This window comes from Cottoperca gobio, chromosome 17 (assembly GCF_900634415.1).
Source record: "Cottoperca gobio chromosome 17, fCotGob3.1, whole genome shotgun sequence".
Taxonomy (NCBI): Eukaryota; Metazoa; Chordata; class Actinopteri; order Perciformes; family Bovichtidae; genus Cottoperca; species Cottoperca gobio.
Window position 1 is genome coordinate 10,162,882 of NC_041371.1, and position 18,516 is coordinate 10,181,397.

General features: G+C 42.2%; 1 protein-coding gene across 1 annotated transcript in view; it reads right to left on the bottom strand.

Moving 5' to 3' along the window:
* Nucleotides 1-18,516, bottom strand: part of phlpp1 (PH domain and leucine rich repeat protein phosphatase 1) — a 41,763-nt gene that overhangs the window by 5,393 nt on the left and 17,854 nt on the right. Inside the window, exons 2-10 of the mRNA XM_029453589.1 lie at nt 10,681-10,877; nt 9,498-9,623; nt 8,517-8,665; nt 4,944-5,090; nt 3,127-3,354; nt 1,841-2,043; nt 1,391-1,451; nt 595-690; nt 170-325 (exon numbers count right to left, since the gene is read on the bottom strand). Of these exons, the coding sequence (XP_029309449.1) occupies nt 170-325; nt 595-690; nt 1,391-1,451; nt 1,841-2,043; nt 3,127-3,354; nt 4,944-5,090; nt 8,517-8,665; nt 9,498-9,623; nt 10,681-10,877 (1,363 nt within the window). The remainder of the gene's footprint in view (nt 1-169; nt 326-594; nt 691-1,390; nt 1,452-1,840; nt 2,044-3,126; nt 3,355-4,943; nt 5,091-8,516; nt 8,666-9,497; nt 9,624-10,680; nt 10,878-18,516) is intronic.

Genomic DNA, 18,516 nt, shown 5'->3' on the forward strand with positions numbered 1-18,516 from the left:
ATCCTTGCCCTTGGCTAGCTTGCCCTCGATTAATATCCTATTCATAATTCCCTGTCCTTCATCTTTATATACACACCTGCATTTTATTTTCCCTACGCTTAATCTCCTTGTGTCCGGTGCATTAGCTGATAAAAAAAAGAAATCACTTCCAGCTGATGATTAATGCTACCTGTCAGATTTGAGGAACAGGTTGCAAGGCAGCTCCACCAGTTGATTGTGCTGTACGTCCAAAACCTCCAGCAGAGGGCGCTCCACTCTTTCAGGCAGCTTCTGCAACTGGTTATGTCCTGCACTCAGCTTCCTCAGACTGTTGCTGCATAACAACCTGCGGCATGAACAATATACAGATGGTTGGGTCAGTAGTAGAACATAAAGGATAAACATATAGACTGTGTCGAAACTACAATAATGTAGATATGTATGTATATATATATATATATATATATATAGAGAGAGAGATAAATGCATAATTAGATGGTGACATTGTTGGTGAGACGGTGACACAGAGAGAGAGATAGACAGAGACAGAGACAGAGACAGAGAGAGAGAGAGAGAGAGAGAGAGAGAGAGAGAGAGAGAGAGAGAGAGACTCACCGCGCCGGGAGCTCAGTGATGAGGTTGTGGCTCAAGTCCAGAACTTCCAGTTTCTTAGCTTCACACAGCCAGTCTGGCAAAGACTCCATATGGTTCCTACAGGAGGAGAGGGGGTGATGATGATAAATTATGCACAGTTTTTAAAGCGAGATATCTAACATTGAATTTAATGTACTGGGATACTGCATGCATTTGAATTCCCAACAGTCCTGCTGTTAAAGACGACACGGCAGCAACATCAGTTCTGATTGTAAATGTTACACATTTTACAATATTTCAGTTTTATTTCATGGAGTAACTTAAGTCTCAGCTGTGTTGCGTTTTAGATTAAAACACGCAATAATACATTTCAACAACAGGTATCAAAAGGATGAAGAAATGTTCAAATTAATTCTTTTTCCTTTGCTTTTCTTATTGACCACAAGGATGCATCTTTCACATAACAATCAAGGGTCATGTGAAAGGTCAGAGCTGACACAGCAAATGAGTGTCAACCCTCCAACACAGGGGTGTCAAACTCATTTTAGTTCAGGGGCCACATACAGCACAATTTGATCTCAAGTGGGCCGGACCAGTAAAATCAGAGCATAATAACCTATAAATAACGATAACTCCAAATGTTTCCCTTTTTTTTTTAAGGGCAAAGCGGATGTACTGTAAATGAGCTACATTTTCTAAAATACCTTTGCTAATTAGAGCTGCCCTTGTCTGTGTGTGCCTGTGTGTGCCTGTGTGTGTCTGTGTGTGTCTGTGTACTTGCATGTGTGTGTGTGTGTACTTGTAAGATTTTCCTCACCTCGAGATGTCCATGTAACTAAGATTGGAGGGCACAGGACTGACATCCAGTTGCCGTAGCTCTGTAGGGAGAAAACCAAACACATTAACCTACAGCAAGGACAGACGCGGCTTATTACAAAAGCAGGTAGATGGAAAAGGGAGGGGAGCGTTTAGGAGGGGGTGGTTGGGGGTTTGATGCCAAGCTAGAGTGGGATGATGGAGAGAGACAATGAAACTGCAGCACTGCCTTAATTACACACAATGAATGCATGTATGTGTATGTGTGTGTGTGTGTATATATATATATATATATATATATATATATATATATATATATATATATATATATATATATGAGGAGAAAGGAGTGTCATCTGTGAGGTGAGTCATATGAGTCACTTTGCTTTTAGTTTACAGGTAGCGGTGATGTGAGAGGGGAAGGGGGATCCGTCTTTTTCTAACCACCCACCGTTGTTGGAGGCGTAGATGCCTTTGAGCAAGCAACCCTTGGTCCTCAGGCAGGCGATGCGATTCCTCTCGCAGTGAAGCACCTCCAGTCTGGGGAAGACCGAGGCGTCCAGCTCTGTCAGCCTGTTATCCCTCACATCCAGCTGAGTCACGTGACGCAGCAGGTCAGGCTCATCTGGCACCATGCTGGAGATCTTATTCAACCTGACAGAGGGAGCAGGGAGGAGGCAAAAGGTTCAGCTCCAATTGGATCAGGTTGAACTGCACAGGCTGTGGCCTTTATTGCAAGGCAGGGAACATGCCTCAGGTGATGGCTGATACATTGTGTAGCAGCTTCTCGAGTTCGCTTTAGTACTCAGTTGTTCTGTGTACAACACTGATGCAAGTGGTTTTTGATTCAGTGCGCGTGTGAATTTGTTGCACTTCTGTTCTGTCTGCTTGTGGTGATGGCCTCTATGGCAAAAACTGATCAGGCATAAAATACATAAATATATATAATTGTGTTCCATAAACAATTACAAGTCTTGATTGACAGGCATAGACTTTGTGATAAAAACAGGCATTATGGTTTAAAAAAAGAAAAAAGAAAAAAGAAAAGGCTGCTGGGAAATAAAAACAGACCTTCGAAAAGGCGAATAGGGACATTCTGAAATTAAAACTAATTGAATGAAATTAACTCTGTTAACGTGAGAAGCAGCACGATAAAATTACTTTCCATTATATTAAAATGACTTTTTTAAAAAGTCATTAGATTATTTCATTTTCATGGTTATATTTTGTCTGTGTTTTTTTTTTTTTTAATTGACTAATCTTTTCAGCTTGACTGGACAATAGAATAAATCCAGAGAAACAAACAGCTGCAGCACTCATCATCCTCATCAGAGATACCAAGTGATCTTTGGCCAAAGCGGAATCCTGTAAAAACGTATTGACTGACCTCGTCTAAGCAAAGTCAGAAGGGTTGAAGTATTAACTGGAAAATAGTGCAAGTCACTCCAGCGCTGTGCTTTTGCAAACAATGGGGAAGACACCTGATGGAGCCACTAAAGGCAAATGATTTCTTGATTTCCGTGCTGTCTGGCTGTCTGCTCGTGTTTTCACTTCCTCTTGGTGTTTTTGTTTCTGTGATTGGTGGGATAACATGTTTCATTGAGTACATTGCTTTGGAAAAAGCATGACTGAGGACTTTAAGTGATCTTCTTGAGAAAGCTGTCAAGTAGATCATTCATAAAAAAAACCCTAACATAATCTCTTAAATGGTGATTATCTGCCTAAAAATTGCCGTACCTTAGATCGATGTGTTTGACACGCAGCAGTCGGAAATTCTGCAGGGTGAGCGTTTCTAGGTTGTTTCCAGCCATACACAGCTTCTCCATGGAGGCTAACTGCTCCAGCACCTGCGGCACATGGTTGAACTGGTTGAAGGAAAGGCCTAAGTAACTCAGCCTCTGGAGAGAACCGAGCTCATTGGGCATCTCATCTAGACTGTTGCCATCCAATAGGAAAGTCTGCAAACTGAGAGAGGAACACGAGATTAGACGGTTCACCTAGTTCGATGAAAGAGGTGACAGGCAAGATGGCAATTCAACAAAGAATTGCTAGAGTAGCTCAGGATCAATGATGTTGTGCCAACTAGGACTTGCCCCACACTTTTAAGCATTTATAAATCAGTACACTTAATGTCCAGCAGATGACAGTAGCGGCACGAATGCTCTACTGGCCACTTCAGGAATTTACAGGCATACCAGATCATTCCTACAGATTAACTTCTCTAACCCGGATTCAACACACATACCTGTATGTTAGGTTTCGTTTGACTTTAAAGCACATGTCCTATCCATGAGCCAGTGCTGACCCAGCTACTAAATGACTCCCTTAATCTTATGCATTTGCTTATGTCATGGTGCCTAGTAATGCATGAAGTTTAATGACCTATTATATGTGTTAGTTTTGATTTAATTGACATTGTATTACTGGTGCTGTTGCCTATTATATGTGTTTTTGCTGACTTTATTGTATGTTTTATTACTGATTTTCTGTAATGTAAGGCGACCCGTGATTAGGATGAAAGGCGCGGTTGAAAAGAATGTATTATTCTTTATTTTAAATATTTATAAAAATAAATCTGAAATTCCTTGAAAGAGTGAGAAAACCGGCTTTTTTCACAGGCAAAAGGAGGGGGGGGGGGGGGGCTGATACTGGAGTTAAACTGAAACTTCAAAGGATCTGAGCATTCCCATGAGAAGATACTTGGTTTTCAGCCAGCAAAATCGGATTTTGTTCCATTATCTTGAAGATTTGGGACTAGGGATAAATCTGAGGGACAGAGTAACAATGTCACTAAGTAAACTTATATCATTTCTCTAACCACCAGAACCAATTGTCATAATCTTCAATGAGACGTCAACGTTTTACTGGCAATAAAGTCCTCAAGAGAAATACAAGATACAGTGCCAAAGAAAAGTGAAAGAGACACCAAAACTCAAAAGGGAGATGGTCAAACAGATTGGATCAATAGCAAGCCAAACAAACTTTTAAAAATCACAGAGAATATTCAGCGAGAGTAACATTTTAAATAAAAAAGAAGAAGATCTGGAGTAAATTGACTTGCATAGACCAGCAATGAAACAGTGACAGGCCACGGAAAGCAAATTGTCATAGGAAAGTTGTGTTGTTGTTTTGTCACGTGTTGGAACTAGCAAAGTGCACTATGGTGGTTGTTACGCCATGTACTTGTTGCTAGGTAACTCCCACATTTGGCTATGTGGTTGGTTTGTGAAAAGGTTCAATGCAAACAAGCACTGGCCTCAACTCAGCAGTAAAGACACGGTAAGCAGAAACAATAGAAGAATAACCAACAAATGAAGAAAGTATATTTCCAATAGTGCTGAACTTTAGATTTTTTTATATATATATATATATATATATATATATATATATATATATATATATATATATATATATATATATATATATATATATATATATATATATTCAGCCTCTGAGTTTAGCAAAGATTTCGATCTTACAACATGAATACTGCTGGTTTTCATCATAGTTAAACATCAGGTCTTTATCCTCAATAACTTCCTTCTGCTACTTACTTGGTCATGGCCCCCACAGAGCTGGGGACACAGGTCAGGTAATTACAGCTGAGGTTGACCTCCGTCAGCGTGGGGATGTCACAGATGGCCAGGGGGAACTGACCGAGGTGGTTGTTGGACAGGTTGAGGCTCCGCAGACGAGAAAATCTGGAAGAAAAAGAGGATAAAAGTGTTAACGACAAATGAGAGGAGAGGAGAAAAGTGATATGAGATTGTATCGTATCTTGTCAACATGAATATTAAAAGAGAGTGGAAGATATTCCTAAATATATTTATTGGCAACGTAGCAAAGTATAGCTTACACAGAATTAGTTTTAGGTGAAACGCACACAGTTCGATTGAACCCTTCCTAAACCTTCGCATTTGATTGTTGAGAAAACAAGTGCAGCATTGACATCTGTGTTGTTCATTCAAACACCAGTGACCAGTGGCATTTTGCACGGTGTCCTATGGCAGAGTGGTAACCTTCAGAGGGGTTAGCCCCTCAGTGGGGGAGGAAGCACGGGGAAAGCAGGCGAAATGATTCCCTCTGTCTTTATTTATCCATCTGCACACATGGGACCTCTTATCACCTATCATGTGCACAGTGAGAGCAGCTATGGCGAGCCGGAGATGGGCAGTGCGCCATAATAGCACCGCGGGCTGGAGCAGCTGCTTTAACTGGCACTACTTGACTTACCTCCCTTTACACACACACACACACACACACACACACACACACACACACACACACACACACACACACACACACACACACACACACACACACACACACACACACACACACACACACACACACACACACACACACACTAAATCATGGTGATGGAGAAAAAGGCAACCGAGCCGTCAGAGCTATTGATTAGGGTGGCCAAGTAATTCCAGCTGAGGGTGACTCCTGCAGGCTGTGGGTGGGGGGTGTGAGTGGGAAAATGTCATTCCACCATTAAATCAACCCCTGCAATGTGCTGAGTAATGCTCATACTACCTACTCAAGACTCTCTCCTTGTCTGTGTCATGCTTTGTCATTCTGTCCCATCATACTATTCTCTTTTCTCCTTACTCCTTTCCTGGTATATGTAAAGCTGCACGCACACTTTATATATGGTCAATGGATCACCCGAGTATAAGGGAATTATCCCACATATATGCAGTTCCCCTCGTCTATGTGAGGTCCTTTTGGGCTCTTTCAGCTCATTGTTTTAGTTTCACACCTCTCAAATTCCACTTTTATTAACTTAATCTCCGGACGCTATTTACTTTCAGCGAAGAAGTTCCGACAAATCGACTGTAGAAAGACAAAGTTAGAGACTAGCTGGTAAACAGAATAGAGCTTCGAGCATGCTGAAGATATTGTTTTTGTTGAAGTTGTTGGAGACCAAAACAGAGCTGAAAGGAGAGATATTGGAGTTAGGGTTCGGGGTTTCTGGAAAGAAACAAATGAAAGGCTAATGCACCTCAGTGTAAATTAGCAACCACAACAGCTTTATAGGATGTATAATGTAAAATGATCATGTGACTCGGCAGTTCTCCTCAGTCTCTCTTAGCTCATGTTCTAGTATTCATTAGGTGAACAGGAACACACTCTAAATGAATGTTAAAGTTGCTCTGTGTCAGCTGAACATGTCAATAAGCTAACATTTTCACCATAAATCAACTAATTAAGGTAAAACTATGTCAATATTGTGTGTTTACCTTCTTCTGCTGCCCCTAAGCTGCCAAAACAATCAATTAATGCAACTCCTTTCACTTTGCCTTAAATACCCACTTTTATCTCAAGTTTTGGCTTTCTGCCACTATTCTGTCAGACTTTCCTCTCTCTCCATTTCCTTCTCCCTTAAATTTGCGGGGCTTTTATGTCCCTCATAAGTTGCTAAAATATTATACAAATGTAAATTACCAGGCCAAAAGATCAATTGTATGCGTGGAACGTGACATTTTCCCCTTCAGTGAGTGGTGACCTCTGTCTCACAGAAGGATGCATGCTAAGTCCCATGGCAGGAGAGAGCTAGTATCCCAGACAACTGATTATGTATATCTGATTGGCAAATCACCCACCAGTTAGTATTTGGCCAGAGAGAGAGCGAGAGAGCGAGAGAGAGGCAGGTTCACACATTCCATTCCTCTTGGAAAAATACAAAGCACTATGACCCCCATGTTAGATGTCGGAGCAAGCCAGTGTTTATACTCAAACAAAAACACACTCTGTCACAACCGTCCACACCAAAACACATACACCTACACTTATGGAGGCTGCACACGCAGTAGTATTGTTCCTGACTACAGCTCTTTTGACTTCAGTCTCTCAGGGGCAAAGAGAGTATTCAAGTAACTCTGCTACAAGTTTGTGTCAAAACGGCTCTATTTTCAGCTAACTATTTATCTCTCTCATTACTGACCTCTTTTTCTGTCATGCTGGGTCAAATGCGGATGAGCCTACTTAGGTTTAAAATGGATAAATGGATGTTATCTCCCTTGACCAGCAGGGGAGCTGTGCGTCGCTCACCCAGATATTTCCCTGCCATCATCGTCTTTATTCCGAGGATTAAAAAAATGAAAGAGATGATTATTCACAAAGTGATACGTGAATAAATCCTGACCTCCTACTCTCTCTCAGGAAAGACGTACAAGCGTGCCAGAGTATGCATTCAAAGCCATACACACAAAAACACATTCCTGTCAGTGCAGTCATCTTAAAAAGAAAAAAAGAAGAAGAAAAAACGAATGCCATACTGTATCAAGACTTTGTATGCACTGACCCCAAATCTGTAGCCTGCAGCCAATTTTTCTGTTGCATACAAGCAAGCAATCCTCTCTCCTCTCACACACACACACACACACACACTCCATTCTGCAAAACATTGCTAACACATACCAGAGCATCGGAATCACACAATTCACTCACTCCAATGATAAAAGTCTTTTGGCAGTAATCATCAGGAAGAAAGACTGCGACAGGCGTTCACATGTACCACTGTGTGCATGACACACACATGCACGCACACACACACACACACACACACACACACACACACACACACATCTTGGCTGTGGGCTTTAATCTGGGACCATGATAAGCATGCAGCAGATGGTACCCACAGAGAGAGAGTGAGGGAGGCCAGGCACATTAAAAGCTTCCCTGCGGACTCATCTACCCTTCTGAGTTCTGGGCTCGTTTGGCCTAGCCTGGTCCAGCACAGCCCTGGCTAGCCTCTTTGGTCCCTGCGTGCCAATGGCCCGAGTCCTAGACAGCTCAGGTCGATGGCTCGCAAATTGCAGGCGAAAGCTAAAGCTGCCCAAACCAGCCAGCCATGACCTGCTGTGTCCAGTGAAACCTCATTGTGTCAGTGTCTCGTCCCTCCCCTCCTTGTACAACAGCCCAGCACAACTCCTGTTGTGGAATAATTATGTAAACCTTTTCAAGTCTCATCTTGCCCAAACCAGCCCATTCAAAGCCACCCTGAACTCTGTTACAGGTCGAGGCCATCCTCTACTTTCTTATCTTCCACTTCACCTTGCCTCATCCCGTTTAACCTCAGGTGTGTTTACTGTACATATACGATGGCATTGTACCTCTGCAGCTGCTGCAGCCGCTGGTCTGCAGGCAGGAAGTTAAGTTTGAGGTTGAGGTGGGTGAGATCGTGGCTGTAGAAGAGGTTGGGAGGAAGCTGTTCCAGGCTGCAGCAGGACAGATCTACAGAGTTGATCCTCTGAGACACCATCTAGATGTGAGGAGGGGGGAGGTAAGCGAGAAGAGGTAACAGAGGAAGAGAAATGTGGAGTTAAACAGGATTATCAGTACCACAAGACTTAACTGGTTTACTATGTGTGTGTGTGTGTGTGTGTGTGTGTGGCCTGCTGCTAAGTGGTCAAATGTCAATCAATGGCCAATCTTGTTAGGATTAGGGATTCAGGGAAAGTCCATCAGGTTAGTGACCTGACATCATCATGTAATCTAGTTAACTGCAGGTGGCTAGTGCATTTAACATGTGATTTGTTAGTCAAATTTGCAGTTTCACACAAGCTTATCTAAAACGAAATGACTGCATAAACGTCCACCACGTCTTAAAAAGAGGAAATCTACACCCTGTGAACTCGAGCGATATTCAGAGCGGAGCTGGAGGCTCAGCAGTCGTCACTGTGGCACGTGCTGCTTCTATCCAGGCTTCTATTCTGAGTGGCCCTGTGGGTGCTGGTGACATGCATGTCCCTGTTCATATTTAGAAAAGAGGTTTTTTGGCTGTGGCCTACTTGAGTTCAAATAAGAAAAAGGAGAGAGCCATGAGTGGTGTTTTGTGTGTGAGTGCACCCAGACACACTTACTTATACTACAGATTGGACAGCAGTGGAATATGTGCAGTTTTTTTTTTTTTTAAATCACACTTGGCTCATACGGGCAGCGAGATCGTTGTGAGTGCCATATTTTCATACTTCCACTTGTAGTCACGCATGTTCTGATATACAATGCAGCTGACCCGTAAGTAGCGCCGGAGACCACATGCTTATGTTCTTCATTTTTTGACTATAACTCTCATGCACATCCACACACAGTACCTTGGCAGCGTGTCTGTGCCAGCGCAGGTGCTCCGTGAAGCTGTCAAAGCTGACGTAGTAGGTTTGACTCTGAGGCCCCGCCGAGCTGAAGGCCAAGCAGTGACTGTGCTTCTTCACCTCCTCCACCTGCAGCACAACACACACACACACACACACACACACAGGAGTGACATTACAGTCTGAACTAATGACATCTCTGACCCCTCCCCCCACCATCTGAATTTAAAACAAAATCATCCATGCCAATCAAGATAAGAGTCACATAAGAAAAAGGAAGCAGAGGGGAAAAGCTGACACATGGATGTCTCAATACATTAGTTCTTATTTGAAAAAAGCTTCAGCTGGGGGAAATAAGATGCGTAATGCCTGCAGGGTAGAAAGATTCAGTCAACCAGAAGCACACATGGCAATATATAAAGCACGCATGATCATATAATGAACATATAGTTGAGTATGTGCGTGACATGAGCGAGAGTAAATGTATGTGAAATTGCTTTTTTAGACACGCAGAGTCACACACACTCAAGCACATGGACTCTGTGAATGAATGGCCGACTAGTTACGGTGTTTGAATAGAATACTGGCACGCAAACAATCAATCTCGCCCCACACAGGCACATGCAGAGGCAAGTGTATGGATGAATGGTTGACTAGAAGTAATGTGCTGTGTGTGAAATGTTTAAAAACTGGGCGGGCCGTAGTACGGAGAGTCCTTTGTGTCAGGCGGGCGTGTAGAAAAGGCTTTTCAGGAGAGCTCTTGGAGCTTATTTAGTGGCCTTGCTGATAATCAGATCCATAAAGCAATAAACAGATAAAGGTCATTTTTGGGGAAAAAAAAAGAAAGGTAGAGAAAATAAGGCTATTGGAATGTCATAGTGATCCATTACACTGAACGTTATGGCATTATGAATCCAGATTAGAAATGGACAAAAACATCCTTACAGAATACTGAAAACATTCCATTTTTGTTGCTTGAACCATTTCTGTTTGCCCTTGAGCTAAAATGAACAAAGCAAGAAGCATTATTTGGTGTCAAGGACAACAAAGTTGTAAAATCAGGTCACTGTCATCATGGTGATATAACATTATGAGTTTATGATCTAAAACCCTAAATGACATATCATCACCATAAAAAACCAGAATGAGAAGTTGCGCCCTGATATGGTGTGTGACTTTGACATACTTTTCCTCCAATGAGCGGCAGGATGTGCATCTTCCCCGTCTTGCTGTCCTTGACGGAGGAGACGATGAGGCAGGTGCCACACAGGATGACCTGCCGTCTGGTCCAGCGGTTGACCGGCAGCTGGAGCTTCCCTTTCCGAACGTTGTATGTCCCCGACAGCTGGACCCGCTCTGAGTTCTCAATGTTTGAGGGCTTCCCTGGAGCAACGATAAAGAGATAGGGGTTAGCACTGTAGACTTGACCCCACACAGGTCTGTCAAACTATTAGGTATCGTTTAAGGAAAAGAATGGAGCATAACACCAGTTAATAAAATCGATTTCAAAGTGATTATTTAAAGTAGTCATTTTTACAATGGGCCACGCTGAGACTGTACCTAGACACAATAATGCTTTGAGGTTAATGCTAACATCAGCATGCTAACTACATTCTAATGCTACGCTAACTGGCTGATGTTTAGCAGGTATAACTCTCATCATGAACACCATCTTAGTTTAGCATGTTAGCATGCTAATATTTGCTAATTAGTACTAAACACAAAGTACAAGGATGTCATTCATTTTAAGGGTGTTTGGTCATAAATTGGACAAATTATAATGTGTGCTAGACACCATTTTATGACAATCCCATTTAAAAGTTGTTTATTTAGCAAGACATGTATTATATCAGATAAATCTTAAAGCTCATTTTCATCGGCTGCTAGTGACGCACAAGCTACTGAAATAAAATATCCGTTTATAGTAATGTAAGTAAATAAAAACAGTCAAAAAATGACAGAAAACCGATACTAAATTCCCACAAGGGACAGTTCAATCCAGTACAAGACATTTCAAGACATTACAAGAGATATTTCCATCTGAACAGTTGCTACAATGGCTAAAAACTTGTAAAAACGTGTAGCTAGCCACTAAATAATGCCACAAAATGAGAAATATACCTCACAGTGGTTAGCAGGAGCGCTCTGCCCACAATACCATCACAATGCTGGGTTAGCATAAAATCTAAACACATTCAGCACAACTGTCTCGGATATCCTACTTCGCACATGGATTTGAATAGTCTGGATTTGCGTGCAGTGCAGCTCTTTTACAATTACTGAGCCTCCTTTAATCACGTTTACCCATCTGTCTCCCTTCTCCATGGCCTGTTCTTTTGCTTCACCACCAGGCTGCCAAAGCTGACAGTCAGGCTGCTTATCAGGCGTTATGTCAGCAAGGCTGTCTTATCGCTCTGTCTAAACATCCACCTGCTTTCTGTCTACCTCCACCTCCGCAAAAAAAAACCTCCCAGGGCTGGCATGCGATGTCCTCCTCCCAGTCGTATCTCTTCTATTCGGCTGCCTGGCTTTTCGTTTCGTGTTTTTTTTTGTTGTTGTTGCCCACAGCATGTTTTACCTCATTGTTTTCCGACTCTAAGCTAAGAGATTCATGCCGTGGTTTACGAAGTTTTAATTTCCAAGCGACAGATGGCCTTAGAAGAAATGTGTCACATCCTGTGGCCTACTGTACACGGTTTCTTTCACATGTGTGTCACGTCACCGAACACACACACACACACACACACACACACACACACACACACACACACTGAAGCAGAGAGGTTGTGGAGGGGAGTTAAAGAGAGGAAGAAGGGGCAAAGCGAGTGTGAACTTACACAAGCTCTCATGGCCTTTAATAATTCAGGTCTTGCACATGCCGACTGTAAGGCTAGCGCAGCAGAGTGGGCTACTGCTCTCAACACACTCAGCAGAGTTAAATAACATTTTGACCAGAGCTTTGCTTTGCTGATGTGGCTAAACCTGAGGTCATGACAATACATACATAAATATTTTATTCTAAAAGATTTTCTCTAACATTTACTGCACACAGCCAAATTACATTTTTAAAACCAGCGCAGCTATTGGCCTTTCCTCTACGCTCTCTAATCTTGTGTTCACAGCGCAATCATAAGTCTAGTTTCCAAAAGGATATTTGCTTTGATTAAATGAGTGTGTAATATAACACACTACTGTTAAATGTTGATCAGGACTCATGTTTAATTACAAGGGTGTGCTGTCTTGGTATGCTTGAACGGCAGAGACTATAATACATGATTAGAGGGCATGCAGAAGAGCCTCTGAACAACTGAACAACTGTACAACGTGCACAAATGCAGCCGTGTTACTACTTAGGCCACTAATAATCTTCTGAGGAAAAGTGTGAGAAGGCAAAACTGGCAGCAGATTACACAAAGTCACGCATGTTACGCACACATGTCAGACATTCCCAACAGCACGCATAGCATAAAACTGGCATTTATATTCATCACATTTGCAAAATAACAATGAAGACAAAAAAGAAATACACTTGTGTGTAGGGTGGTTCTAAGGAAGAGATATGAGTCTTCCTCTTTTATGTAAAAGGACTATTTATGGAACTGTTTCAAGGCAATGCCAACTTAAATATGGTCCTGTAACAGCAAATGCAGGAGCAAAGCTGTGAAGCTATCTATAATAAACGGTATACGACAATTTAAGTAGCATAACCTGTTTTTCATAATTTCCCTCTGTGCTCTGGCAGTCTGCCTTGACTTCACAGCAGTAATAAAAAGCTGGCAATCATAATCTACAGATAAATATGGTTAAATATGTTTTAATGAGCTATGAGGATATGAGAGACATCTGTAATATTCCAAATTCTTTATTTGTATATTGTACTTACAGGTTATGTGCAAGTTTTATCTCCTTTTAAAGGGTCATTATTACCATCCACTCCACATGCAATGCTATTAAATGACTAGGCATTTGTATTATTGTGATCATGTGTACACTCATGTGGTATACTGTGTGGGTGCTGGCTGGAAGCAAAAGGCCAAATGTTTGGGAAAGGAGGGACAGTGAGGTGACGGAAATGGCTTTAGGAAAACTGTTTAAATCTGGGTCTCATAGTTTTGAACATCATAACCTTTGAGTATCATTTCATGCGCTAACGTCATTACTGATGCACAGGCAAGCAAGACATTTATAGTAAAATGTTAGACAGTTTAACCAATCTAATGTCCATTACTTTTCGCTGGGCCTATTCCGGGTATAACCAGTTCGCCCAGTCGGACACACGCGTTTTTACAAGGCAACCGACAAGTATAACAGACGTCTACGTTTATTTTCACTTTCAAATAAGTGTTTTAGATAAGAGAGTTGAACTGTGGACTGAACTTTCCTTAAAGAGGTAACACGGGGAAGGAAAGATAAGGACGATGACATTTAAAAAAAAAAAATGAAGATATCGTTTTTAAAAAAGGGGAAAGATTTATCATTATGTGCGTAAAAAACACACAAATGTAATATTGATACATTGATATTATCATGTGGCTATTTAGCTTTCCTTTGAAAAAATAAGGCTTATACCTAATATTTTCTTGGTTCAAGTACATGAACTGAATATTATTTGTATACGCTTTAAACCTATATATAAAAAAAAGGAGGGGAAAAATTAACACAGCATAACAGGTACATCTGAATCGTACATTCTAAAATTACCACCAAAATCTAATCACGTATTCTCCAGGCCAAACGCTTTCTCCTCCAAATCCATGTGCCATCTTGCTAACAGATAGACAAAGTGACTGGTGTCACTGAACAGACGGGTGATCCCCTTCCAACTTCGCAGGCTGGCAGAGGTAACCAGCAGGCGCATATTATCATGGCTGAGCTTGGGAAGGGGGTATGTGTTGCATTAGACAAATTATTCACAAGCTTTTAGCCTCAATATGTCACATGGGCATATTCATACTATTTTTAGGCCTTTTGTTGGAACGTGCACTCTCCCACACAAGCATATGCACAAACACACACACACACACACTTCCCCCTCCTCCTACTCTTCCCCGTGCTGACATCCCCACACACACACACACACACACACACACACACACACACACACACACACACACACACACACACACACACACACACACACACATTCACATTCACCATCTCCATATGTGCATCTATCAAATCCCCCCCCCCCCGTCCTAAATGTTGATGGAGCGAAAACAGCAAGATATTTTGTAGAGATGAAACAATACACACGCAGCTTGAGTGGGCTGCTTTTGTGATAAACAGAAGTTTGAAAGATTCTCCCGTACGGATGTTGCCGTTTACAACCATCTCACACAGACGTGGGATGACTGGATGGAGGCAAAACGCTTCAGTCTGGCCATGGGAATGCACCGTGGAGGAAGCAGGGAGATGGGTGGGACACACACGTGAGCATCCTGTTTACAGCAGGATCTCTTGGTGACCCTCCAGTAGGGGAATGAAATTATAAGAGACAGTTGCTTTATTACAAATGTATGAACCACAGGCCACCTACACTAGAAATATTTCGAGCAGCGATGATGTTAGTCATGATGGTCATCCCATAATCTACGGGGGATGCATGACTTTAAAAATAATAGACAGGCCCTGGAAGGTGGTAGTGTTCATGTGCAGACGTCAGTCTATTCCTAGATATACTGTACATACTGTGTGTAGGAGCAGGAGTACACTACAGTGTATGTGTGTGTTGCTTCCTTCCGTTTCCCCAAGCTCAGGAAAAAGAGTGTTTCCCCTCCACACTAGGCTTGAATCCCCGTGTGTGTGTGTGTGTGTGTGTGTGTGTGTGTGTGTGTGTGTGTGTGTGTGTGTGTGTGTGCACCCCTACTGCTCAAACACATACATACATATGAATATATACACAAGCTACTGTCACTTTCCAGAGCTGTAAACGGTTTGTTCACATCAGTAAATATTATAGTGAAACATGATTAGCTGGGAGACACACTTGATACTTCAATTTCCTTCAATACAGCTTTCCAGGGAGTGCTTGGTATATACAGTATATTAAAAACAAACAAAACAGTAAAGCAACTTGTACCTGTATAGACTTGTCTAACTGATTACAGATAGTGGTACTAAAATACTGAAATATAAATATGCGCTTGAACGCAGCATGTCTGACGAAGAAGATGTGGTTTCTATCTCTCAGAAGACTCTGTGTGGCCTTTAAACATACTAACTTATTACTTATTAGTGTTAGCCTACGAAGACACGATATTTAAATTCATGCTTCCTACTGATACACGATGATAATTAGCATTGATAAGGTGGGAAACGTTCAAAAATGATACATCCTACTGCTATGACAATTTATCTTCTGCACATCCCTGTAGGATTGGGGAACTGGCACAGTGCATTTTCAGTTTAACTCGGGACAAGCCTGTCAAACACATTATAGATCCAGAAAGTAGGTGTGTAACATCGGCTACTCGCAGTGTGCAACTTTGACAAGACGTCTCTGAATATTGATACAGTGTGGATTTATATGGTAGCATGGTGTAATCTTTGCAAAGTCAATCACATTGACATAAAAGGAAACAACTCTCGGTTGCTTAGAGTCAGGATTCTGAGCTAATCCAGACTGCAAAGCTCCCTCCCAGACGCCCTGCTGCCCCCGATATTCATCACTGTTAGTGATCAGTACCAGGCAGACCTCTCTCCTTCCATCTGCCAATTAAACAGATCAACGCCACTTCTTCTGGCCCTTCTCTGTAATAACAAGGACACATCCCTGGTTAATCATCCTGCCCTGCTAAATGCAACCTGACATCAGCACACCTCCACCACAGGACTGGGCATGCCGTACCGTAGGGCATTGGTGACCCACATAAGTCACAGTGGAGCACGAGCATGCGTAGACACACACACACACACACACACACACTTGCTTATTCTATAGGCGGTGATAGATATGAGGTACCGGATGGCAAGACTCATAAATGCTTCTAAGTCTATACTGGGCTCTTAAATCTACAGCATCAGCTATTTTCTGCTTCTTTTGAAATGTATGTCAACCGCAGGATGTCATGATAGGAGACACTCAAACAAACATTAACATAATCTGCGACGTGTTGGAGATATTAACTCATAATGAGCAAACTACAGTTGAGGAAAATTGGTGGGGAAAGGATAGAGAAATAGATGTAAGACAGAGCGCTGCCAACTGTTACTCTGCGACACAAATAGCTGCGCTGTCCTTCTGTTGCAAAACACACACACACACACACACACACACTCAATGTCAAAATGTATTTACTTAAGAGGTGTGTGTTTGCAGGCCAAGGAAGGATGCGCTTCCTACATCTGATCAGCTATGCCTCTTTTCCCAAATGGTAGCACTCTTTTCTCCATCTCCTCTCCTTTATTCTCTGTGGATGACTTGTAGTGATTACTCGGATGCGAAGTGACAGGCCGTGTTAAGCCGACTGTTCACTCGGGCAGCAGTTGACGAGAGTTGCTGGAAGGTGGCAAAGGCCGTCACGGGTGATAGACTGCACTCACTAAACTGCTCCACATCTTTCTTCGCATTACACTTCACCTCGCTGTACTTTTCATAACGATGCACATGTTGAACTGGGAATGTGCAACCACTAAAAACACAACGCGCAGTGGAGATTTTCCAGAAGGCCTCACAGATTCTGGAATAAGAGATCCTTAATTATGCCTCATTTCCACTCGCATGGTCCGGCTCTACTTTTGGTACCAGGTGCTTTTCTCCATTTCGCTGCAGATAGTTCCACGTCAATGTAGGCGGGATTCTTAGCTGATCGTCATAGCGACGCCACGTGAAGATGCCGTAACATCATCTTTAAAAACACAACACGATGCGCGTAGCTTCATTCAGGAACAACGCTGGATGAAACAAGAATGTCTGCATCTCAAAAAACACAAAGATTAGCAACCTTTATTGTCGGTAGCTTTGCTATTTAAAGAAATTGCAAGTATGTGCTTTCAATCTCTCTGACCAATCAGTGGTCAGCAATGTTTTAACTCCACATATCGGCTCAGCTCACTTGGAACCTCGACCGAGTTTATACCAAGGTACTATCCGCAGCTTTTGCCAATGGAAAGGAAACGGTAAAAGTAATGGTTCCAAGCGAGTCGAGTCGAGCCATGCCAAGCCGCGTCACACCACGCAGTGGGAATGCAGCTTTAGTTGGGTTAGGTCTTAATCCTACAAACGTCCTCTTGAAAAGTTCCCAGATGTTTTCACACAAATGGGTCAATGGTGGGAAAGGGGCTGCCTCCCCCTGGGACTGAAGAAGTGTTGATGTGTGAAATGTGTGAAGCTGTCCTTTGTGTAAAAGTGATAAGAAGAAGTGATACGTGTTTGCATGGGAAATAGATGGGATGTGCATGCATTATCACTGTGTGACACTGCAAAGCCAACATGTGCCTGTGTGTTCTTACTTTGAAACGTGTCCAACATAAATAGGCTGCGTTGACTTGTTGTCGGCACTGTAAAAAGTCCAGATGGAACATCTTATTGAGTGCTTTTAATATTGTGACTGCCACGGAGGCTAAGAGACTTTGTTTTAAAATCAGGCAAACCTTGACCCGACTGTTGTTGAGTCTATAATATCTACAGTATAATAACGCAAAGTCAACTCAAAAGTGCAGTCAACGGTGAAATCGTGATAAACGACTGTAAACTCTGCCGTGTCACTGCCACAAGCCGCTGATTAGCTAGATGAGTATGTATTCAATCTTCCATGTTGCAATTGCTTTCATTATCTCTTTAATTAATGAAGAAATTACACATGATTAAATCGTTCATTCATCTTAGATGGGTAAGGTCACATTTGTAAAATAAAAAAGGTATACAGTACAGAATGTAATCACGTGGAATGTACTAAAACATATCTATCTATAATTTAGGCTAAGGCTGCCTTCTGTGTGAGGGTGAGTGAGTGTGTGTGTGTGTGTGTATTTCTTGCTGAGAAGAGCTTCCAATCCCTTTAAGAAAAGCCGAGTGGCGCTC